The sequence below is a fragment of the Heterodontus francisci genome, chromosome 4 (assembly GCF_036365525.1).
Source record: "Heterodontus francisci isolate sHetFra1 chromosome 4, sHetFra1.hap1, whole genome shotgun sequence".
Taxonomy (NCBI): domain Eukaryota; kingdom Metazoa; phylum Chordata; class Chondrichthyes; order Heterodontiformes; family Heterodontidae; genus Heterodontus; species Heterodontus francisci.
In genome coordinates, this window is record NC_090374.1 from 191,467,155 (window position 1) to 191,493,778 (window position 26,624).

The 26,624-nt window shown below is 43.2% G+C and overlaps 1 protein-coding gene across 1 annotated transcript in view; it reads left to right on the forward strand.

Annotated features, from left to right (window-relative positions):
* LOC137369463 (E3 ubiquitin-protein ligase UHRF1-like) overlaps positions 1-26,624 on the forward strand; it is a 160,876-nt gene that overhangs the window by 123,657 nt on the left and 10,595 nt on the right. The window contains exons 8-11 of the mRNA XM_068030711.1: positions 3,287-3,410; positions 3,527-3,634; positions 12,655-12,759; positions 14,850-14,956. Of these exons, the coding sequence (XP_067886812.1) occupies positions 3,287-3,410; positions 3,527-3,634; positions 12,655-12,759; positions 14,850-14,956 (444 nt within the window). The remainder of the gene's footprint in view (positions 1-3,286; positions 3,411-3,526; positions 3,635-12,654; positions 12,760-14,849; positions 14,957-26,624) is intronic.

Sequence of the window (26,624 nt, forward strand, 5' to 3'; positions counted from 1 at the left end):
AGTCATTCAGTGCAGAGGCTGAGGGAGGAAAGCAAAGAAGATATCTCTGAGAAAGCTTATTTTACGTGGGAGGGCGGTAGGGAATGATGATTTTGAATGAGAGGTGAGAGGAATGGAATAAGATGAGATGCTCAAAGGAAGGGAAAGTCCCAGAGGTGTTGGAGATCAAGGAAAGGTGAGATTTGATAATGAGTGCCACTGCAACGGTCTTGATCGGTCAAATGCTGGAAAGTATAGGCAGACGGTGAAGCTTCATTAAGGGGAAAGGTGCCATCATTCCTCAGCCAGGTTTCTGTAAAGGTCATGATGTCGATGTAGACGTCCACAGTAAGCTCATAGATGGCAAGTGAACAGACATTCTGGAGGGAGATGTGTCGAGGAGTGGTGAGAGCGGAGTTTACAGAGTCAGCGGTGGGAGGGGTGAGTTGGGCATGAAGGAGATTGGCAAGATTTGCTCCCAGCGAGTGCACTGGGCAGGAAGATGGACAAGAGAGTGGGATGAGGCACTTGGGTTGCCGGTTGTGATTAGCCAGTGCCAAGTGCCTTGATGAGCCTTTTGGAGGATGCCAAGAGTGGCACAGAGGGAAGCTGTAGGCTTATCTAAGAGGGAATCAAGTCTGGGTCGGTGACTAGAGCACAGGAAGGTTCAAGAGTACTGAAGAGTTGGAGTAGGGAATTGGGAGGGCAGAGCACCTGAGAGTGAGGAAGTGAAAGGAGGCCTGACAATAGAAGAGACGGGTCTAGGAGGGATAACGAGAAAAGTAAAAATAAAAACTAGAGCAAAAATTGAAATAGCATGTTGGGCACCGGTCCAGAGCAACAGCCAAAATGTGCAAGCAGCTGGAGTGTGGGAATGTTCAAGTTACATAGGCCTGGATACATAAAAATCTGATCGTAAATGGGCAATAGGAGATAAATAGGAGATAATAGGAAGGAGGCCAAGAGTTGAGGTCTGAGATCCTGTGATGAGATAACGATGATGTAGGTGGAGTGGAGCATTGATGAACTGTTGTGCAAGTTCACTCGCTCAACCTGTCTCAGAAGTCCAGAAGCTATTTGAGGACCTTCCCCTTTACTCCAGAAGCCTTGTGCTGAATGGATCAAAAAACGTTATATGCAATAGACTCGGTACCCAAATATAACAAGGCTCAACCACTGATGGAGCAGAAGGAGGGGAGGTACACTGTATACTAAAGTTGGAAGAGGTCAGTACAGGAATTGCCATGTGAGGCTGGAGGAGGTTACAGAGGTAGGGGTAGCATGAGGCTATGCATAAATTGATGAACAAGGATTTTGAAATTACTGCATTGGACGAGGATGGAGAGCCAGTGGATGTTGACTTGAATATTATTTATGTAGCCTCCTGTTCTCTTATCTTACCCACATCTGAGATTCTTGTGATGCCACCTGCCAATTGGACAATTTCAAATTTTCGATCCCCAGTCATCTCCTTTTAACTCTCTGCTCCCTCTCTCCATCGCCGGGGTGATCTCTGGGCCCTCTGCAACTTCCGTCCACCACCAACCTCATCTTTCCAGATGAATTTATTCTTGCCTATGTATTTGCAGGATTTCCTGTTTTTCATTTCCAACCTTCTGCATCTGCAGGATTTTTCTAATCCCAATTTTCTCGTCTTGTTCTTGTGTGGGCCTCCCAACTTGTCTTTTTTTTTTTATTGTCCTAGCTATTTGTGCATTCTTCAGTTCTATTGAAGTTTTTCCATTGCCTCATCTAACACTTCTCTATTAATCTGCTGTTTTTTCCCTGCTTTTCTCCTGACTCTTCTAAAATGTTTGTTTCAGTTTTCAGTCTGACCAAGTGTCATGCCTGAAACAGTAACCTACTGTTTCACTGATTCTGATTAACCTGTTGTGTATTTCCAGCATCTCCTGTTTTTGTTTCTCACTATATATGTTTGCAGCATCTGGTAATAAATTAAAAAAAGGAAAGGAAAAAAAAAAAGGAATTTCCTGTTGGTTTTTCTGACTTGGCCTCCTCTTGTGAATTTGCGAGCGGCTGCTATTACTCTCAGAAGCTGTGCCTGTTTAGACCACTTCCCCATATGGCCTTAATGGGACAGACCAGCAAAAACTCTTCTCCATTTCAACTCCAGACCCAGACTCCCGCTCACCTGTGAGCATTAGCGTGAGAAAGCAGTTAGTCTTGGAAAAAAGAAACTGCCAATTCTGTAACCTCAGGCTGTATGTAGAAAGAGAAATACCTGTTTTACCCCACCTCTTTACAGAAAGATGATTGGCAGCCTTCAGTTGCTTCCTAACAGGATTGTTTGTTAGTAAGTTCCTAGATCTTCTTACAAAAGGTAATCATGAATTTGCTCAATTCTAAGGTTATCTTTAGTACAGCAGAGTTCATTTTAATGGAAGCCCAGTGATCCAGTACAATCGTCTGTTGCACTGTGAAGAATTAATCCCATGTGTTGCTACTTGTGTTGAGGTCCCAATCTGGAGAGTTGGGTAAGCTAGGTCATGAAAAATCATAGGGAAAGTCAACCTTTCCCATTCTTACACAGCTACTTGCTGCCAGTGCCAAGAGAGGCTCAACAACATGTTGCTTATCTGTCCCCTCTGTTATTGAGTTGGCTGTGGCCTGAAGAAAACTAAAGCAATTGGGAAAAGTAAGTTTAAATGGAATGAAATCTATGATTTGATTTGAATTGAAAGCACAATGCCCTGTGAATTTGTGGAGATTTTATGCATATTTAATGCCATTGTGTTTGACATTAGATGATGATCAGGCATTGTATACTGTTGAGTTATTTGAGGTAATTTATGCTGACTTTGTGTATTTTTTTAGTTGCACTGTTGCTATCTTGTGTTCATACTTCGTAGTTGAGTTTCAATCATAGGTTTTGGGAAGCGATTTAGAGGCCTGCTCGGATCTGCAAATGAAACCTGACCCAAGCCCGACAAACCACATCCGACCCGGCCCGAGTCCTTTAGTTTTTTCCCGCGCCCGACCCAACCCAACCACTGGAATATAATCAACTTTATTGAAGAGGTTGTGCTCTACCTTGGATGGAATCGCTCACTGCAGACTAGTGCGGAACGCTTCCCGCCTTGGCATCCTGGCTGTCACTTTGTCCGACCTGGCCCGGCCCGACCCGAGCCCGAGTGCTGGACCCGGAAAAGCGACCTGAACCCGACACATGTCGTCTGGTCCCGTCAGGTTCGGGTCTGGTAGCCATGCTGTAAAGTGATTTGTGAACATTGCAATAAATCCTATATAGGTCATATGATTTCCACATTTGAAAATTGCATATATGCAGGTACTGCCCCTCCTGTAAAAATGATACAAGTGAAGTTGTGCGAGCAGGGGAAAAGCTGAAAGAAAGCAAGAAGAAGGCCAAGATGCCATCTGCCAGCACTGCAAGTCAGAGAGACTGGGGCAAGGTAGGCTAGGCTGTTTTTTCATTTCAATTGTGAGTATATACATGTATTAGAGTGCTGTTTGAAAACATCAGTTGGATTATTAATGTACCTTTCTTCAATCTGTCTCGCGTCCATAGGGTATGGCCTGTGTTGGCCGCACAAAGGAATGCACAATAGTTCCTTCTAACCATTATGGTCCCATACCTGGCACTCCTGTTGGTACAATGTGGAAGTTCAGAGTTCAGGTATATAGCATTCCGTTACTTTTTTCAGTTTTCAGTATAAGGTTTGTTGGTGATTTTAACTTAGCCATGAGATCCGTGAATCACTAAACACATGTTTTTATAAAAGGTGTATAAGTAAGTACAACTTGAGACTTGAAGAGACTATATAATGTGGGTATTGGCGTTGTGTTTATATTAAGTTGCAAAAGTATTAGTGTTAAATCACTAATGATGGTAACCCTAGTGATTTGTCAAAATGCTTTTTCCAAGATTTAATTTTCCTTCAATATTTAGGGAAAATTCCTGTGCTCTTTCTCCTCCTCCTCCACTCCCTTGCCCCATTCAAAATCATATCTGCTTGTTTCTGTGCATTTGTTGTCAACTGTGCAGATCATCAAACCGGTTGCAAACTGAAGGGTGATCATTGACACAAATGATGTATTGCACTGTTCATCGAATCGTAGAAATTTACAGCATGGTAGGAGACCATTCAACCCATCGTGTCCACTCCAGCCAACAAGTAGCCACCCAGCCTAATCTCACTTTCCAGCTCTTGTTCAGTAGCCTTGTAGGTTACGGCACTTCAAGTGCATATCCAAGTACTTGCTAAATGTTATGGGTGTTTCTGCCTCTACCACCCTTTCAGTCAGTGAGTTCCAGATCCCCAACACCTTCTGGGAGAAAATATTTCCCCTCGACTCGCCTCTAATCCTCTTGCTTATTACCCTAAATCTATGCTTCCTGGTTACGGAACCTTCAACCAAGGAGAACAGAGCTTTCCTACCCACTCTATCTAGACTCCTGAGAATTTTTTATACACTCGAATTAGGTCTCCCCTCAGCCTCCTCTGTTCGAAAGAAAACAATCCTAGCTTATCCAGTCTTTCCTCATAACTAAAATTCTCCAGGCGAGGCAACATCCTCGTAAATCTCCTTTGCACCCTCTCTAGTGCAATCACATCTTTCCTATAGTGCAGTGACCAGAACTGCATACAGTACGCCAGCTATGGCCTAGTGTTTTATACAGTTCCAGCATAACCTCCCAGCTCTATATTCTATGCCTCAGCTAAAAAGGCAAGTATCCTGTATACCGCGTTGACCACCTTGTCTACCTGTCCAGCCACCTTCAGGGATCTGTGGACAGGCACTCCAAGGTCCCTTTGTTCCTCTATACTTCTCAGTTTCCTACCATTTTGTCTATTCCCTTGCCTTGTTAGCCTTCCCCAAGTGCATTATCTCACACTTCTACTCATTGAACTCCCATTTGCCACTGTTCCAGCCACCTGACTTGTCCATTGATATCTTCCTGCAGTCTACAGCTTTCTTCTTCTTTATCAACCACATCACCAAATTTTTATTATCTGCAAACTCTTTATTCATACCCCCTACATTCACTTCCTGATCATTGATATATGCCACAAAAAACCAGGGACCTAGTACTGAGCCCTGTGAAACTCCACTGGAAACAGCCTTCCCGTTACAAAAAACACCCATCACCCATTATCCTCTGCTTCCTATTTGTGAGCCAATTTTGGATCCAACTTGCTGCTTTCCCTTGGATCCCATGGGCTTTTACTTTCGTGACCAGTCTTCCATGTGGGACCTTATCAAAAGCCTTGCTAAAATCCATATACATGGCATCAAATGCACTACCCTCATCAACACTCCTTATTACTTCCTCAAAAAATTCAATCATGTTTGTCAGATATGACCTTCCTTATCAAATCTATGCTGGCTTTCTTTGATTAATCCATATCTTTCAAAATAAAGATTTACCTTGTCTCCCTGAATTATTTCCAATAATTTTCCCAGCACCGAGCTTAGGCTGACTGTAATTACATGGTCTATTCCTTTCTCCCTTTTTAAACAGTGGCTGTCCTCCAGTCCTCTGGCACCACAACTATAGCCAGAGGGGATTGGAAAAGGATAGTCAGAACCTCCGCTATTTCTTCTCTGCTTCCCTTAACAGCCTAGGATACATTTCGTTCAGGCCAGGGGATTTATTCACTTTCAAAGATGTTAAACCCCTTTATACTTACCCCCTCTCACTATGTTAATTTCATCTAATATTTCACACTCCTCCTCCTTGATTGTAATGTCTGTATCGTCCCTCTCTTTTTGTGAAAACTGATGCAAAGTATTCATTAAGAGCCATACCCACAACGTCTGCCTCCACAGGGAGGTTACCCTTATGTGCCCTAATAGGCCCTACTCTTTCTTTAATTATCTTCTTGCTCTTTATGTATTTATTAAAAAAATCTTTTGGTTTGCCTTGACTTTGCATGATTTTTCTTCATGCCCTCTCTTTGCTGTCCTAATTTCCTTTTTAATTTTTATCCTCCTCTAGGTTTTCTGCAGTATTGAACCCTTGGTATCTGTCATTAGCTTCCCTTTTTCTTGTTCTTGCGAGGTAATATTGTGGAACAGTTAGCTAACATTGAAACCCTAGAAATTGTAGTTTCCAAGAAGCAGTGCTGTCATTTCTTTCCCCAAAAGCTGACCTTTCTGGAGAATTCCATAAAGGATTTATCTAAACATAAATGTTTCCCAGCATTGTCTCTTCAGATGTGCCAATACATTTTGTTTCTTGCAGTGAATAGAGAATTTAAAAGCAACATTTCCTTATTGGCAATTGTTAAAATGAGAAGGTTCCAGATCCTGTTAAATTCTATATTAAACTACAAAATTGGTGTTCTCCGAATAATCATAGGGCAAAACTATGCTGAAGATCCTAAAGGAAGAGTCCATGCTGTTGGAATTGAGCAGATGTGAAAATGTCACTGCCTTACAAGGGAGAGACATCCTTTCTATTGGCGAAAACCAAATATTATATCAGAAAATGGAGGCATTCTGATTTGTTGTTATTTGAAAGACTGGCTGTTGGATCAGCTTCTACCCTGCCAATGGTTGATACCTTCTTGAATTCCTTATAGGAAATCCATTAATAGAGTTTATGACACTGAATGGAAAATATTCGGGTTTTTTTTATTTGTTCATGTGAATGTCACTGGCTAGGCCAGCATTTATTGCCCATCCCTAATTGCCCTTGAGAAGGTACCTTCTTGAACTGCTGCAGTCCTTGGGGTATAGGTGCACCCACAGTGCTGTTAGGAAGGGAGTTCCAGGATTTTGACCCAGCAACAGTGAAGGAACAGTGATATAGTTCCATGTCAGGATGGTGTGTGGCTTGGAGGAGAACTTGCAGGTGGTGGTGTTCCCATGCATCTGCTGCCTTTGTCCTTCTTAGGGGGTAGAGGTCGTGGGTTTGGAAGGTGCTGTCGCAAGAGTCTTGGTGAGTTACTGCAGTGCATCTTGTAGGTGGTACACACTGCTGCTACTGTGCATTGGTTTTGAAGGTGGTGGATTTATTTATGTATTTATAAAAAAAAAAATCTTTTGGTTTTTCTTGATTTTACATGATTTTTCTTCATGCCCTCTCTTTGTCTATCAAGCGGGCTGCTTTGTCCTGGATGGTGTTGAACTTCTTGAGTGTTGTTGGAGCTGTAACCATCCAGGCAAGTGACTTTTGCCTTGTAGATGATGGACAGGAATTGGGGAGTCAGGAGGTGAGTTACTCGTTGCAGCATTCCCAGCCTTGGACCTGCTCTTGTAGCCACAGTATTTGTGTGGCTGGTCCAGTTCAGTTTCTGATCAATGGTCACCCCCAGGATGTTGATAATGGGGGATTCAGCGATGCTAATGCCATTGAACATCAAGGGGAGATGGTTAGATTCTCTCTTGTTTGATGGTCATTGCCTGGCACTTGTGGCACGAATATTACTTGCTACTTATCAGCTCAAGCCTGGATATTGTCCCGGTCTTACTGCATCTGAACACAGACTGCTTCATTGTGCAATCATCAGCGAAAATCCCCACTTCTGACCTTACGATGGAGGGCAGGTCATTGATGAATCAGGTGAAGATGGTTGGGTCTAGGACCCTGAAGAACTCCTGCAGTGATGTCCTGGGACTGAGATGATTGACCACCAACAACAACAACCACAACCATCTTCCTTTGTGCTAGGTATGACTCCACCCAGCAGAGTGCTTTCCCCCTGATTCCCATTGACTCCTGTTTTGCTTGGGCTCCTTGATGCCATACTCGGTCAAATGCTGCCTTGATGTCAAGTGCTGTCACTCTCAACTCGTCTCTTGAGTTCAGCTCTTTTGTGCACGCTTGGACCAAGGTTTTAATGAGGTCAGGAGCTGAGTGGCCCTGGCAGGACCCAAACTGAGCATCACTGAGCAGGTTATTGCTGAGCAAGTGCCGCTTGATAGCACTGTTGATGACACCTTCCATCACTTTACTGATGATTGAGAGTAGACTGATAGGATGGTAATTGGCCGGGTTGGATTTGTCCTGCTTTTTGTGTACAGGGCATACTTGGGCAATTTTCCACATTGCTGGATAGATGCCAGCGTTATAGCTGTACTGGAATAGCTTGGCTAGGGGCACGGCTAGTTCTGGAACACAAGTCTTCAGTGTTATTGCCAGAATGTTGTCAGGGCCCATAGCCTTTGCAGATCCAGTGCTTTCAGCTGTTTCTTGATATCACGTGGAGTGAATCAGATTGGCTGAAGACTGGCATCTGTGATGCTGGGGACTCATGAGGAGGCCGAGATGGATGTAAATGCTTCAGCCTTGTTTTTTTGCACTGATGTGCTGGGCTCCCCCATCATTGAGGATGGGGCTGTTTGTGGAGCCGCCTCCTCCTGTCAGTAGTTTATGTGTCCACCACCATTCAGAACTGGATGTGGCAGGACTGCAGAGCTTAGATCTGATCCGTTGGTTGTGGGATCGCTTAGCTCTGTCTATTGTACGCTGCTTCCGCTGTTCGGCATGTAAGTAGTCCCGTGTTGCAGCTTCACCAGGCTCATTTTTAGGTGTGCCTGGTGCTGCGCCTTGCATGCCCTCCTGCACTCCTCTTTGAACCAGGGTTGGTCCCCTGGCTTGATAGTAATTGTAAAGTGGGGGTCATGTCAGGCCATGAAGTTGCAGATTGTAGTTAAATACAATTCTGCTGCTGCTGATGGCCCACAGTGCCTCATTGTTGCCCAGTCTTGAACTGCTAGATCTGTTCGAAATCTGTCTCATTTAGCACAGTGGTAGTGCCACACAACACGATGGAGGGTATCCTCAATGCGAAGATGGGACTTGTCTCCACAAGGACTGTGCAGTGGTCACTCCTACCAATACTGTCATGGACAGGTGCATCTACGACAGGTAGATTGGTGAGGACGAGGTTAAGTAAGTTTTTCCCTTTTATTGGTTCCCTCATCACCTGCCGCAGACCCAGTCTGGCAGCTATGTCCTTTAGGACTCGACCAGTTTGGTCAGTAGTGGTGCTACCGAGTCACTCTTGGTAATGGACATTGAAGTCTCCCACCGAGAGTACATTCTGAGGGGGAGGTGGTGGCGTAATGATAATGTCACTGGTCTAGTAATCCAGATGCCTGTGCAAAAGCTCTGGGGACAAGGGTTTGAATCCCACCACGGCAGATGGTGAAGTTTGAATTCAGTTAATAAATCTGGACTTTTTTTTTTAAAAAGCTAGTCTAGTGTGACCATGAAACCATTGTCGATTGTTGTAAAAACCCAACTGGTTCACTAATGTCGTTTAGGGAAGGAAATCTGCTGTCCTTACCTGGGTTGGCCTACATGTGACTCCAGACCCACAGCAATGTGGTTGACTCTTAAATGCCCTCTGAAATGACCTAGCAAGCCATTCAGTTGTATCAAAACACTACAAAGTGTAAGAAATGGAATGAAACCGGACGGACCACCTAGCATCGAATTAGGCACTGGAACCAACAATGGTAAACTCAGCCCTGTCAACCCTGCAAAGTCCTCCTTATTAACATCTGGGGGCTTGTGCCAAAATTGGGAGAGCTGTCCCACAGACTAGTCAAGCAACAGCCTGACATAGTCAAACTCACGGAATCATACCCTGCAGACAATGTCCCGAACATCACCATCCCTGGGTATGTCCTGTCACAGTGGTATACAGTCAGGAGGGAGTTGTCCTGGGACTCCTCAACATTGACTCTGGATCCCATGATGTCTCATGGCATCAGGTCAAACCTACTGCACCCCCCAGCCCTCAGTTGACGAATCAGTGCTTCACCATGTTGAATACCAATTGGAAGAAGCACTAAAGGTAGCAAGGGCACAGAATGTCCTCTAGGTGGGGGACTTCAATGTCCATCACCAAGAGTGACTCGGTAGCACCAATAATGACCTAGCTGGCCGAGTCCTAAAGAACATAGCTGCTAGCCATTTGTTAAATGATCTACTAAGTTGGTTAGTCCAGTCGCACATTTTGCTTATACGGAGTATCTCCAGCATGTGTTTCACATTAGTTTAAAATATAGTTCTATCCAGTACATGTTGTGGCTATTTCAGTCTTTAATGATCCATTTGCATTTGGATTGCCTGTTGGATGTCCAGTTTTAAACAAGCTATTTGAAAATTGTGCTCAATTAAGCCCGCAGGACTCCCAGTCGACAGCTTTATTTTGATGCTTAGTAACCATCATTTGAATCTCTTCAAATGTGTGTTTGTTTTTTATATACTGCACTATTGTAAGTATTAGTTTCTCTTTATGGCAAACTGCAAGCCCTTATTGCCGATCTGCTGTGTTTAAGTTGGCATTCTGACGAAAGGTTTCTTAGGACACACCAAGAGTTTTAAAACTAAGATTGCTTCCCAGTTTCACTTGGGTCAAAACATTGTCTCATTGTTTTCTCCATTACCACAAAGTTAGAACTGGAATGCCATTTCCACTATATAGATGTTAGCACAACCTTAAATTATTACATCTTTCTCCCAGAACCATTTAGGCATTTTCAGTAGTTTTATGTTTCATATTGTGCAAAGACCTGAGGCAAACTCTTTACTAAGTGGCAGATAGCCAATAGCTGATTAAGTGCATTCTACACTGCTACAGTCTTGAAGAAATGTAGGAAGCAGGTTAAGGCTTGTTCTACCTGATACTTAATGAGGTTCCATTGATGGTGTATATATAGGGGTGCCAAATTTGGCACTCACAATCGCTAAACATCACTGTTTAGATGGAGCTCAACTCTGACAACTGGTCATATAACTCTTACTCTGGGTCCTTCACTCCTCCTCCCCCCTTTATTAGCTCGAATAGTGTGTGGAGGATGTGGAATGAAGCAGAGTTTGATTCCTTGCCTGATAGGATCACAGGAGTGAGAGATGACCTTTGTTCTAAAAATCAAGATGTAGAATCAGTTTGGGTAGAGGTAAGAAATAGCAACAGAAAGAAGTCACGGGTGGGAATAGTTTATAGGCCCCTTAACAGTAGCTACACTGTAGGACAGAGTATGCAGGAAGAAATAATGGAGACTTGTAGGAAAGGTACCGCAATAATCATGGGTGATTTCAATCTACATATAGATTGCCCGAATCAGATTGGCAAAGTTAACCTGGAAGATGAGTTCGTAGAGCGTATTCAGGACAGTTTCTTGGAGCAGCACGTTATAGAGTCAACCTGAGAGCAGGCTGTTCTAGACCTGGTAATGTGCAGTGAGAGAGGATTAATTAATGACCTCATAGTAAAGGAACCTCTAGGTAGCAGTGATCATAACATGATTGAATTTTGCATTCAGTTTGAGGGTGAGAAGTGTAGATCTAAGATTAATGATTCAAACTTAAATAAAGGCAGTCACAAGAGTATGAAGACAGAGCTGGCTATGGTGAACTAGGAAATTAGGTTAAAGGGTATGATAGAGAAGCAATGGCAGACATGTAAAGAGATATTTCATAACTCTCAACAAAGGTGCATTCCAGTGAGAAATAAAGACTATGAGAAGAACACATCATCCATGGCTAACGAAGTTAAGGATTGTATCAAATTGAAAGAAAAAGCATAAAATTCCGCAAAGATTAATGGTAGGTCAGAAGATTGGACAGATTTTAAAAACCAGCAAAGAATGACTAAAAATAAGAAGGGTGAAATTAGAGTATGAGAGAAAGCTAGCTAGAAATATAAGAACAGATAGTAAGAGTTTCTACAAGTATTTAAAAAGGAAAAGAGTAGCTAAAGTGTGTGTTGGTCCTCCTAGAGAGAGTATGGGGAATTAATGGGAAATGGCGGAAGTATTGAACAGATATTTTGTGTCTGTCTTCACTGTAGAAGATGCAAATAATATCCCAGAAATACTTGTAAATCAAGAGGTGAAAGGGAGGAGGAACTTAAAGCAATGGTAATCACCACGGAAGAGGAACTGAGAAAACTATTAGAAACTAAAGGCTGACAAGTCCCAGGACCAGATGACTTGCATCTTCGGGTCTTAAAAGAAGTGGCTTCTGAGATAGTAGATGCATTGGTTGTAATTTTCCAAAATTCTCTAGGTTCTGGAAAGGTCCCATCAGATTGGAAAATAGCAAATGTAACTCCTTATTCAAGAAAGGAAGGAGACAGAAAGCAGGAAACTACAGGCCAGTTAGCCTAACATCTGTCATAGGAAAAATGCTGGAATCTATTATTAAGGAGGTTATAGCAGGGCACTCCTGGGATGTATTGAGAAAGCATGTCTTTTAAAGATGGAAGGGAACTCTATGATGTAGGTAATCTACTTTTTCTTTTGAATTACCGTAAGCTTATCTAGAAAATACAGTTCAAATGCATTCATTTGTCCAAGAGGTATTGACATCTTGAAGTGTAAGAGGGAGGTTGTGGGTCATTCTACCTGCTTCTGGACATAAGTTGCCTAACCAACAACAAAAGTTAATTTTCTCTACAATTTCTTCAGTACTTGTATGCAAGTATAAATATGCATGTGGACTGATTCAAGAACACAAAGCTAACTTGTGTACCAATCAGTTTTTGTTTTAAATAAAATTTCGCTCATAAGCTGAGACTTTGTTTTAAAGATAATATCATTGACTTTGTTTCTGTTTTTAGTTCTATTAATGAGAACCAGCTAATTCAAGATGATTACTGATCATCTATCTGTGGATAACTCGATTGTCACCTTTCTTAACTGTTTTAAATCTGAATGCTTTATTGCTGCAAGGTGAGTGAAGCAGGTGTTCACAGGCCACATGTTGGAGGGATTCATGGACGAAGTAACGATGGAGCCTACTCCCTTGTGCTTGCCGGTGGCTTTGAGGATGAAGTGGTATGTAGCTGAAACAATAAACTCCATACAATATTAACCCTTTAGCTTTTGTTAAAGTGATTCCTTGGGACACATATACGGCATTACCTGAGCAGATAAGTAAGATGAGTTTGTTCGCTCTCTCGCTTTTTCCTTCTCACTCTGTCACATACACATTCACACACATCCCATGAGCTTCTATATGATCATATATTATAGTAATAGCCAAAACGCATAATTTTCCTTCATCGTTCATCCCACATTAAGCTGCTTTTCCCTCCTCATCTTGCCCCCCCCCCCACTTCCAGTACTGAAAATGTCCTAGTCTTCCAATATCTTGCCCAGTAGCCATGCCTCATGTGGAATGCCTATTCAGCTAAGAGGGCATCAACATCTGAGCATGATCCCACCCTTATCTGGCTGACATATATGCTCAATTTCCAATAGAAGTTGTTGAGTAGTGATCAAGAGTAATTTTATTTTGCTCCCCTCCTTAGTCTAGGAGTGCTGAGCAAATTATCACACCCCTTCACCTGGCTAAGATCACATAGACTAGGGATCAAACCTAGAACATTCTTGATCTTTGAGGCTTATCCACAATGTAGTGGTTTTGCCAACTGAATCATTGAAGAAGCTGCATGAAGGTATTGACCAAAAATAAATATCCAATTGGAATAGTTCTTAAAGGGAAGATTATTTTCTGCCATTATTTTGTGATGCAGCTTGTTGGTGCACCAATGTAACACTCTACTTTTCCTATCAGTAACAGTAAAAATGTACTGTATTAGAGTGCTGATGTACTGCCTTTCTGAACCTACGCTTCATAAGCCTTGAGGTGGTGCATTATTGCTTCATGGTAAGGATTTGGCAGACGTAGGGAATTGTAACATGTTAAAATTACACAATGGGGAAATTAATTATACATTATCCATAACCGTACTAATCAAGAGTACATGTTTGGAGATTGCAGCTCTTAAAGTCCTCATTAATCATTGTGAAAACAGGATGGAATTGTCATAAACGAAAGCATAACATGCATAATTTCTTTAAAAAAAACGTATTGCATATCAGTTTGTGATAAAATGACTCTTATGAAATTGATGCTTCTGTATAACAAGAAAGCTGGTCAAGGAAAGAGTGACAACTGTGTACATTCCAGTTTGGAATAGCTTGAATATAAAAGTAGGGAAGTGTTGCTGCAACTGTGCAAGGCATTAGTGAGACCGCACCTGGAATATTGCGTACAGTTTTGGTCCCCTTACTTGAGGGGGGATGTAGTTGCATTGGAGGCAGTTCAGAGAAGGTTCGCTAGATTGATTCCAGAGATGAGGGATTTGTCTTTATGAAGAGAGATTGAGCAGTTTAGGCCTTTACTCTCTGGAGTTTAGAAGAATGGGAAGAGATCTAATTGAGGTATATTAGATGATCAAGGGGATTGACAAAGTCGACATAGAGAGGATGTTTCCTCTTGTGGAGCGATCTAGAACGAGAGGTCATAATTTTAGGATAAGGGGTAGCTGATTTAAAACCGAGATGAGGAGAAATTACTTCTCTCAAAGGGTTGTGAGTCTTTGGAATTCACTACCCCAGAGTGTGGTGGATGCCGAGACATTGAGTAAATTTAAGGAGGAGATACAGATTTTTAATTAGTAAAGGGTTGAAGGGTTATGGAGAACGGGCAGGAAAGTGAAGTTGAGGCTGAGATGAGATCAGCCATGATCGTATTGAATGGCGGAGCAGGCTCGAGGGGCTGAATTGCCTACTCCTGCTCCTAGTTCTTATGACCTTATATTGGGGCCTATTTTTAAAAAAAATTGAAATTTTTGACCTTTTTGTTCTGTCCCTTTCAATATTACGTTTCCCCTTGAATATTTGTTGAATAATTCTGATATCATTTGAGAATGTGGGGTGCAAGCTTGGAAAGGTTACAGATCCTGACAATGTTAATGCAGTGAATTCATATTAGCTCATACCATTGCCAACCCAGATCACATTCTTCCTACAATGTGATATAGTAATTGGTAGATAAGCAACAATTCCATAATCCTGTTGACTTAAACTAATACTGAGTAGAGCTCTTGTAGCTGACGGGTTTACTTTATTCTTAATAGGACAGAGGTAATGAATTCACGTACACTGGAAGTGGTGGCCGAGATCTTTCTGGAAACAAGCGAATTGGAGAGCAATCATATGATCAGACTCTCACCAACATGAACAGGTAAGTCTGGTAGAAGCTTCATTGATTTCAGTGCTGGTATTTACCCCTCCCTTTTAACGTTTTGTGTTTCAGAACTACTTGTTACCGAACGTATATTTAACAAAAGTACTGCAAACAGATTACAAAATTAAATTTCGCTGAAGAGGAATTTCAAAGAGCTAATGAACTCATATTTATAAAGTCCATTTTACTTCCTCATATCCCAAATAGCTGCGCAATCAGTTAATTGTTTAGTCACTGTTATGTAGACGACCCACAGTACCAATATGTACATAGCAAGGTTTGGCAAACACTAGACAGGTATATATCCAGTTAATCTGTTGTCGTCAGTTGAGGAATAAATGTTGTCCAGGACACTAGGAAAAGTCCTCTACTCTTCTTCCAGTATGCCATGGGATCCTTTCTATCACCTGAACAGTTAGACATGGCTGTTTAGTTTTAGTTTAGTTTAGAGATACAGCACTGAAACAGGCCCTTCGGCCCACCGAGTCTGTGCCGACCATCAACCACCCATTTATATTAATCCTACACTAATCCCATATTCCTACCACATCCCCACCTGTCCCTATATTTCCCTACCACCTACCTATACCAGGGGCAATTTATAATGGCCAATTTACCTACCAACCTGCAAATCTTTTGGCTTGTGGGAGGAAACCGGAGCACCCGGAGAAAACCCACGCAGACACAGGGAGAACTTGCAAACTCCACACAGGCAGTACCCAGAATTGAACCCGGGTCGCTGGAGCTGTGAGGCTGCGGTGCTAACCACTGCGCCACTGTGGTTTAACGTCTCATCTAAAATTTGGACTTAAGCGCACAACCTACTGACTCAAAGGGGAGATGACTTTTCATAAGCCAAGCTGACACTTGGGATTTTAGATGTTAACTTGGACTTTTATAGTCGCAAAAATGGAATGCCTTTGTAAAAGAAGAAAAAAATGAAACCCATTTAAGGATAGTTAAGTATTTTTAAGTCATAATATACTTGTGAAAAGTTATTCCTGACAGATTAATTGGCATTCTTGAGACTGTAGCACGACCTGAGTGTAATATAATTGTGCATCATCATTTGCGGAAGTATTTTGATAGAGCAAGAGACTTGCAGCTAAAGTGAGTTAGAGAAGAATATTGTAAATTGATTGATAGGTTGCCTAAATAATTGAACATACAGGGTACCAACTGAGTTCTAATTGGATGTTTGTGACTGTGGAGTCCTCAAAGAGCAATGTTGGGATGATCAACTATTTACAAAATTTGTAAATTATCTGCTTGAAGATATGGTCTTTGATATATTCAAAGTTATTTAAATTAAGTAATTCAGTTTTTTAGTACTAAATTTCCATTTGTCAGTTACTTATGTTGCAAGAATTATTGAATAAGTGAAAAAATGTAGTACTAAAATCAACTTTGAATTGTCAGGACTAGATGGTATTACTGTTTTCAGGTAGAAATATTTCTGTAATGTGCTGGGGCAGCCGTTTCTGTTGAATCAACCTCATTTACATTCATGGGAAAACAGATAAAACTGAGCATGTAGTTACATTAAAGTTGAAATTGTGCCTTTCATTTCTGGCTACTGGATGTGTCCCACTGGTTGGTAAAGTTTGTGCAAAGCATTGGTCAAGAATCCAGCATTGGTCGCTCAGCATTTCACGGCATTTAAAACCATGGCAGTATGCACCAGTATGCAGGTATATAGCCAGCTCTCCGCTCTTCTTGTGATATTCTGTAATATAAAGGAGTGTTCAACAATAGCTTGCGCTGATATAGTACCTTTTAATGTGGTAGAACGTTCCAAGGTGCTTCACAAACGTTATCGAGCAAAATTTGATACAGAGCCACATAAGGAGTTGTCAGGACAGATGGCCAAAAGCTTAGTCAAAGAGGTAGATTTTGAGGAGTGTCTTAAAGGAGGAGACACAGATAGCAGGGAGGAGCAGGAATTCAGAGCTTAGGGCCTAGGCAGCTGAAGGCAATGCTGCCAGTCGTAGAACAATTAAATCAAGGATGTGCAGAACTGGAGGAGTGGAGAGATCTTGAAGACTTGTCGGCTGGAGAAGGTTACACAAATAATTGTTATAAAGAGGTATAACTTTGCAGCTTAAAAATTTGTGTGGGAGAAAAATAGGATGTTCAGAAAAAAAGAGGTAATATGCAAAGAGATTTACAGAGACTAAGGGACCAGGCAGGTGGATTGAAATAGATTTCCCTTGGACAGCTGTTGTTTCTCATTTTTATACATCTTTCTGTATTTAATAAATGAGACTTCAAAATAAAGGTCTTGAACTGGAGTTTGTTTTTTTAATTTGTTCTTGGGATGTGGGCGAGACTGGCAGGGCCATATTTGTTGTTTATCCCCAGTTAAACACATTAAAAACAGGAGCAGGAGTAAGCCACGTGATCCCTGGAGCATACTCCTTTATTCAATAAGATTATCACTGATCTTCAATTCCACTTTCCCACCCTATACCCATATATCCCTTGATATATGGATCACATTCTTGAATATACTCAATGACTTAGCATCCACAGAAATCTAAGATAGAGAATTCCAAAGACACTCAAACCTGTGAGTAAAGAAATTTCTAAACTCTGCAGCCAGGGGAAGCAACTTGTCGGCATCTACCCCGCCAAGCCCTCGAAGATTTTTTTTCCATTTAATTAGATCACCTCTCATTCTTCTAAGTTCCAGAGAATATAGGCTCATTCTACTCAATCTGTCCTCATAAGACAACCCTCTCTTCCCAGGAATCAATCTAGTTTCCAGTAGCACTTTTTTTTCTACATTTGATTGGCTTGCTAGGTCACTTCAAATGACAGAGTCTGGAGCCACATGTAAGCTAAACTCAGATAGTTTAGTTTATTTAGTTTAGAGATACAGCACTGAAACAGGCCCTTCGGCCCACCGAGTCTGTGCCGACCATCAACCACCCATTTATACTAATCCTACACTAATTCCATATTCCTACCACATCCCCACCTGTCCCTATATTTCCCTACCACCTACCTATACTAGGGGCAATTGCTAATGGCCAATTTACCTATCAACCTGCAAGTCTTTGGCATGTGGGAGGAAACCGGAGCACCCGGAGAAAATCCACGCAGACACAGGGAGAACTTGCAAACTCCACACAGGCAATACCCAGAATTGAACCTGGGTCGCTGGAGCTGTGAGGCTGCGGTGCTAACCACTGTGCCGCCCTTGTGGTGCATTTCCTTCCCTCGAGGATGTTTGGATTTTACGACAATTCAGAGGATCCATAGTCATTTTTCTGTGGCTTACCCGATTTATTGAAATCAATTTCACAGTTTGCCATGCTTAGATTTGAACTCCACCTCTGGATTGGTAGCCCAGTACCATAATCACTAGACTAGAGTACAAAATATCTGAAGAGTTGGATGGGTTAAAAGAAATGGGAACTTTATTAAACTGCTGCATTTGCTGACAACGCAACCACTAGGTGACGCAGTACTAGCACATGCACAAATGCAGCCTTATCAACAGAAACGTCACTGTCTGATGCGTCTCAGGCAGCTGCCAGTAATAAAGATGGCACTGCTCAATTTAACACAAAAAAAAAATTGAACCCAAACCGCCTCGCCCGTCAATGGCTGTGATGTCCGCCTCCACTCCCACCCTCAACAGTACCCTCTAGCGATAGCTGCTTCTGTTCCCTGCTGTCTCCTGAAATCACCATCTCCCGCACCCGCTTTCTTGCTGCGCTCTCACTGGACATCGTTCCCTCCTGCCGCTTGCTTCTCGCCTCTCCACGCTCCCCCCCCCCCCCCCCCCACAGAGAAGGGGCGGGGTGGGGGGAAGCGAGCGGGGCGCTAGTGGCACGGCAGGAAGTGAGCAGCAGGATGGAGCGGCAAGCAGACGGGTGCGGGAGGGAGCAGGGAGGACAAGCGACGATTGAGGCTGCTTTCACTTGTGCTGGAGGCTAATGTCCCTTTTGCGTGATGATGTATTCATGCATATGCACACATTGGTGCTGGCAAAGCTCAGGTGCATTTTGCATATGTGCAAGGATGAATCCATTCCGCGCATGTGTGCATGTCGGACCGCAGTGATGGCACAGCTTGGCTGCGTTGTCAGGAGATGCTCAGTTATTCAACACATCTTACTGCTATGGTTTACATCTTCTAAGCCTGTACACAAGGCATCCACCTGTGGTGTTATATCACTTCCTGTGAAGATGTTTTCAGCATAATTAGCATATTTAACCCAGTAACAACCCAATGTCCAGTGTACCACGTTATACTATATCACGCCTCTCTTTCCCCCCCGCCCCCAAAGTCTCTGGTTTCCATTTTTTACATAAACAATCGCTGTAACAATTTCACAAGTCTACCATAATGAGTGCTGTGCTCCTTTGAAGGGGATTGAGGTTTTGTGTCCTCTGAGTGGTCTCTCTGACGCTGCTGTGTAAGAGTGCAATTAGTAGATGATTCGGGTTGTCTTCTGGATTGGTGGATGAATGCAGCATGGATAGGAGGCAGCTTCTGTACGGCCACAGATGTACGTCTATTTTGTCTCACTATACTATGCCTGGACTAGGTAGGACCTTTGATGAGGTGTCTGCTGTACCACTTCTCCATGTTGATTTTGGTCTCTGATCTAAACTGGCTCCTCTTGTTCGATGTCTGGTAGGTTTCGTGCCTTAATGACATCTGTCGTGGTTGCATATCTTGAGAGGAACAATCTCTATCTTCTCTCTCCCTCTCTTTTTCCAAGTCTTAACTCTTAGTTCTGGCATGATTCTGGGTGTGTGTGTTTGTGTGTGTGAGAGAGAGAGTAGATAATTGGGTTTTCAGTCTTCTCCCCATTAGGAGTTCACAAGGCGCTAACCCATTTTGGAGTGGGATTCAATGATAGCTCTGAAGTGCAATTTGAATGTCCTTGTTCTTCTTCAGCAATGATTTTACTATACGCACTCCTCTTTGAGCTTCACTGTTGGCCTGAGGGTATCTTGGTGAGTTGGTGGCAGAAACAAATCCATATGATACTGTGAACTCTTTAAAATATTCATTAGCAAACTGCGGTCCATTGTCTAAAATTACAAGGTCTGGGATTCCATGTGTTGCAAACATCTCCTTCAGCAATGTAATTACTGCTTCAGATATTTAAGCAGTTTTGCTTGACTTCAATGCATCTTGAGTGATAATCTACTACAATCGAGCATTTTATTTCTGTGTTCGCAAAGATCCATCCCAAGATGGTCTTGATGGAAAGGAAGATGTCCAAGGGGCTAAATGGCCTCTTCGTGTTCCCGTGTAACATAATTCAAATTCATTTTGCAATTAATTTTTGGACATTATTATAGATGCCCCTCCTCATGCCTCCCTAGTAATTTGCATAACAGCTGGCACCAACTATAGGGGTAGGCAGTGGCGTGGTGGTATTCTCACTGGACTAGTAACCTGGAGACCCAGGGTAGTTCTCTGGGGACATGGGTTCGAATCCCACCACAGCAGAAGGTGGAATTTGAATGTAATTAATAAATCTGGACTTAAAAGCTAGTCTAATGATGGCCATGAAACCATTGTCGATTGTTGTAAAAGCCCATCTGGTTGACTAATGTCCTTTAGGGAAGGAAATCTGCTGTCGTTACCTGGTCTGGCCTACATGTGACTCCAGACCCACAGCAATGTGGTTAACTCTTTCATGCCCTCTGAAATGGCCTAGTAAGCCACACAGTTGTACCTAACCACTACGAAGTCAATAAAAAGGATTGAAACTGGACGGACCACCCGGCATCGACCTAGGCACTGGAAACGACAACAGCAAACCCAGCCCTGTCGACCCTGCAAAGTCCTCCTTACTAACATCTGGGGGCTTATGCCAAAGTTGGGAGAGCTGTCCCACAGACTTGTCAAGCAACTGCCTGACATAGTCATACTCACGGAATCAGACCTTACAGACAATGTCCCAGACACTGCCATCACCATCTCCGGGTATGTCCTGTTCCACCGGCAGGACAGACGCACCAGAGGTGGTGGCACAGTGGTATACAGTAGTTAGCGAGTTGCCCTGCGAGTCCTCAACGTTGACTCCGGACCCCATGAAGTCTCATGGCTTCAGGTCAAACATGGGCAAGGTAACCTTCTACTGATTACCACCTACCGCTCTCCCTCAGCTGATGAGTCGAACACCATGTTGAACACCACTTGGAGGAAGCACTGAGGGTGGCAAGGGCACAAAATGTACTCTAGGTGGGGGACTTCAGTGTCCATTACCAAGAGTGGCTCGGTAGCACCATAAGGACATAGCTGCCAGACTGGGTCTGCGGCAGGTGATGAGGGAACCAACAAAAGGGAAAAACTTACTTAACCTCGTCCTCACCAATCTACCTGTCGTAGATGCACCTGTCCATGACAGTATTGGTAGGAGTGACCACTGCACAGTCCTTGTGGAGACAAGTACCATCTTCGCATTGAGGATACCCTCCATCGTGTTGTGTGGCACTATCACCGTGCTAAATGGGACAGATTTCGAACAGATCTAACTACTCAAGCCTGGGCAACAATGAGGCGCTGTGGGCCATCAGCAGCAGAATTGTACTCAACCACAATCTGTAACCTCATGGCCTGGCATATCCCCCACTCTACCATTACTATCAAGCCAAGAGACCAACCCTGGTTCAATGAAGAGTGCAGGAGGACATGCCAGGAGCAGCACCAGCCATACCTCAAAATGAGGTGTCAACCTGGTGAAGCTACAACACAGGACTATCTGCGTGCCAAACTGCGTAAGCAGCATGCGATAGACAGAGCTAAGCGATCCCATAACCAACGGATCAGATCTAAGCTCTGCAGTCCTGCCACATCCAGCCGTGAATGGTGGTGGACAATTGAACAACTAAGTGGAGGAGGTGGCTCCACAAATATCCCCATCCTCAATGATGGGGGAGCCCCGCACATCAGTGCGAAAGATAAGGCTGAAGCATTTGCAACAATCTTCAGTCAGAAGTGCCGAGTTGATGATCCATCTCGGCCTCCTCCTGAAGTCCCCAGCATCACGGATGCCAGACTTCAGCCAATTCGATTCACTCCGTGTGATATCAAGCAACGACTGAAGGCACTGGATACTGCAAAGGCTATGGGTCCTGACAATATTCCGGCAATAGTACTGAAGACCTGTGCTCTAGAACTTGCCACGCCCCTAGCCAAGCTGTTCCGGTACAGCTACAACACAGGCATCTACCCTGCAATGTGGAAAATTGCCCAGGTATGTCCAGTACACAAAAAGCAGGACAAGTCCAACCCGGCCAATTACCGCCCCATCAGCCTACTCTCAATCATCAGTAAAGTGATGGAAGGTGTCATCAACAGTGCCATCAAGCAGCACTTGCTTAGCAATAACCTGCTCAGTGATAATCAGTTTGGGTTCCACCAGGGCCACTCAGCTCCTGACCTCATTACAGCCTTGGTTCAAACATGGACAAAAGAGGTGAGAGTGACTGCCCTTGACATCAAGGCAGCATTTGACCGAGTATGGCATCAAGGAGCCCTAGCAAAAGGGAGGTCAATGGAAATCACGGGGAAAACCCTCCGCTGGCTGGAGTCATACCTAGCACAAAGGAAGGTGGTTGTGGTTGTTGGAGGTCAATCATCTGAGCTCCAGGACATCACTGCAGGAATTCCTCAGGGTAGTGTCCTCGGTCCAACCATCTTCAGCTGCTTCATCAATGACCTTCCTTAAATCATAAGGTCAGAAGTGGGGATGTTCGCTGAAGATTGATTGCACAATGTTCAGCACCATTTGTGACTCCTCAAATACTGAAGCAGTCAGTGTAGAAATGCAGCAAGACCTGGACAATATCCAGGCTTGGGCTGATAAGTGGCAAGTAACATTCGCGCCACACAAGTGCCAGGCAATGACCATCTCCAACAAGAGAGAATCTAACCATCTCCCCTTGACATTCAACAGCATTACCATCGCTATCAACATCCTAGGGGCTACCATTGACCAGAAACTGAACTGGAGTAGCCATATAAATACCGTGGCTCCAAGAGCAGGTCAGAGGCTGGGAATCCTGAGGCGAGTAACTCACCTCCTGACTCCCCAAAGCCTGTCCACCATCTACAAGGCACAAGTCAGGAGTGTGATGGAATACTCTCCACTTGCCTGGATGGGTGCAGCTCCAACAACACTCAAGAAGCTCGACACCATCCAGGACAAAGCAGCCCGCTTGATTGGCACTCCATCTACAAACATTCACTCCCTCCACCACCGACGCACAGTGGCAGCAGTGTGTATCATTTACAAGATGCACTACAGCAATGCACCAAGGCTCCTTAGACAGCACCTTCCAAACCCGCGACCTCTACCAACTAGAAGGACAAGGGCAGCAAATGCATGGGAACACCACCAATTGCAATTTTCCCTCCAAGTCACACACCATCCTGACTTGGAACTATATCGCCATTCCTTCACTGTCGCTGGGTCAAAATCCTGGAACTCCCTTCCATACAGCACTGTGGGTGTACCTACCCCAAATGGACTGCAGCGGTTCAAGAAGGCAGCTCACCACCACCTTCTCAAGGGCAATTAGGGTTGGGCAATAAATGCTGGCCTGGCCAGCGTCGCCCACATCCCATGAATGAATTTTTTTTAAATAGTAGGTGTACTTAACATGGCTAATTAGAGAAGCTGGAGTACTAATTATTGTGGATGCCCAGAACAGGATTAGCGATAGACCCTATTGTAAAAGTACTTTTCCTAGGCAGAGTTGGTTATTATTCAGCACTAAGAGAAAGAGCTTGCATTTATATGGTGCCTTATTGTGATCTCAGCAATCTAACTAATAGATTGCATTATATAGGAAAACTACTGTCTAGCTGCTGTTCAGTTATATTTGTTTTATAATACAGCAGCATGAAATCTCTATTTGCACACTTCACGGCACGCCATTGCACTGAAGATGTATAATATTTAGAGAGGTCTTTCCTGGCAACCATTTCAGACAGTGCAGTAATATTGATACACATGTGTAAAATCAAAAGAATTCTGCTTTTGTTTCCCCAACACAGCCTTTCCTGCTCTTAAATGACTTGTATCCTACAGTGATGGCCTTGCAATTTACACAGTTTACAACATGCAGTACAGGAGTCCAATGTGATTCTGGTAGGAGTGAATCATGTGCTTTTATCCAGTGTTCTGTAAACGTACAGAAATTGTCAATTGGGTCATTTACAAACATGCAGGTGAATTGCCAAGTTTTACACTCTGCGCACTACTTACTGTGTGAACAATTAATTGCTGGTCTTGGGGAGAGGATGTGGGAAGTGTGGGGGTGGGGGGAGGAGGAGGAGGGATGCAGTCCTACCTTCATGTCTACTGTGTTGGTGTGTTAAGTTGCAATCTGTTTGGTTATACACTAAACCTGTGCTACTTAAATTCATTATGACTGGTGTGGTTTGTGGATGAATACTTGACTTGGAGTCGGTGCAACAAAGGTTCACTAGATTGATTACTGCAATGAGAGGGCTGTCTTAGGAGGACAGATTGAGTAGAATGTGCTTACATGCTGTGGAGAATGAGATGTGACTTAATTGAAAGGCTGAGGGGTGACTTGATAGAGGTCTTGAAGATGATGAAAGGATTTGATAAGGTAGATGTCGAGAAGAAGTTAGCACTTGCAGGGGAAACCAAAACCAGGGGCTGTAAATGTGATAGTCACTAATAAATTAAATATGGATTCTTTAACCAGAGAATGGTTAGAATGTACAACTTGCTACCATGTGGAGTAGTTGAGGGGAATAGTGCAGATGCAATTAAGGGGAATCTAGATATACACATGAGATAGAAAGGAATAGAAGGGTTCTGCTAATAGAGTGAGATGAAGTAGAGTAGGAGGCGGCTCGTGTGGAGCATAAACGCCGGCATGGACCAGTTGGGCCAAATGGCCTGTTTCTGTGCTGTACTTTCTATGCGATCTATAACAACAATGATTCTCTTGATGGATAGCACACGTAATAGATCTTGATATCATCTATTCTAGTGATTTTGAGAGATCCAGCCACCAAACAGAATTTCTTGCTCTGGCTCGACGTTCTGTGATGCCCAAATGTCCTTGGTGCAATCTTTGTAGTATTTCTAGTCTCAGAACTTTCAGAATGACCAATCTCGCATCATAAATGATTAAATCGTCGTGTACACTGAGATGTCTTCTCTGTTAATAGTACTGTGAGAATAGGAATGTGTGGCGTGTATGCTGGCCATTCTTTGACGCAGTACTCTCTGCCTTGAGCACATGTAGAGTTGTGTTTGTTGTTGATGCAAAGGTTTCTACCTCTTCAATAAGGGATAAGTTACCTTGTTCCAGTCTTGCAACTGGGATACAAGGTAAAGCATTCGCAGTGATCTGCTGCTTTCCTGGAACATAGTCTGTCTTTTCCTCAAACCTCATCATTCTCAGTCTAAATCTTTCTACTCGTGGAGGCATCTTTGCTAACTCCTTTCCATTTAAGACAGTTACCAATGGTTTGTGGTCTCCTCTATTGTGAAGTGACGGCCGATAACTTAATCTGGGAACTTCTCACAAGCCCATGTAGCCGCTAATGTTTTTTTCTCTATCACTGCATATCTCTGTTCGGTCTATGTCAGTGAACGGGATGTGTAGTAAACTGGTCTGCCCTTTCCATCTGTCAGTGTCTGAAACAGTGCAGCTCCCAGTCCTGTAGAAGATGCATCCATGGTGACAGTGGGTAGCTCTGGGTCACCGTGAGCACATCAGGTGATATCAGCATCTCTTTGATTTTCTCAAAAGATCTCTGTTGTGCTTCCTCCCAGCGCCGTGTATTGTTCTAATTGACATAGTGGCTCATCGACTACAGCCAGGTTGGGCAGAAACCTTTCAACTTGATTCACCATTCCCATAAATCGCTGTAGCTCAGTGACATTCCGAGGAGCTGGAAACTCTCTGATTTATCTTGTTTTCTTTGGATCAGCTGTAATACCAGATCCATCTACAATATGTCCAAGAAATTTGACAATCAGCTGCAAGAACTCACATTTATTATTGAGTGCAAGTCTCATGGGTGAATTCAATCTGCGTAGAGACTGGGTAAACCTAAAGAGTACTAATGCTGTGGAGGACGAGTTTCCAGAGTGTGTTAGGGATGGTTTTCTGGAGCAGTATGTTGAGGAACCGACTAGAGAACAGGCTATTTTAGATCTAGTATTATGTAATGAGAAAGGGCTACTTAATCTTTTTGTAAAAGAACCTTTAGGGATGAGTGACCATAATATGATACAATTTTGCATTATGTTTGAAAGTGAGGTAGTTCAATTTGAAGCCAGTGTGTTAAATTTGGACAAAGGAAATTATGAAGGGATGAGGAGTAAATTGGCTGAGGTGAATTGGAAAAATACATCAAAATGTATGACAGTACATAGACAATGGATAGTCTTTAAAGAAATATTACATAGTTTCCAGCAACTATACATTCCTTCAAGGCTTACAAACCCCATAAGTAAAGACAGTCAACCGTGGCTAACAAAGGAAGTTAAGGATTGAATAAGATTAAAAGGAAAGGTCTGTAAAGTTGCCGGAAATAGTAGTAAACCTGAGAATTGGGAGGATTTTAGAATACAGCAAAGGAGGGCGAAGAAATTGATAAAGAGAGAATAGAATATGAATGTAAGCTAGCAAAGAATATA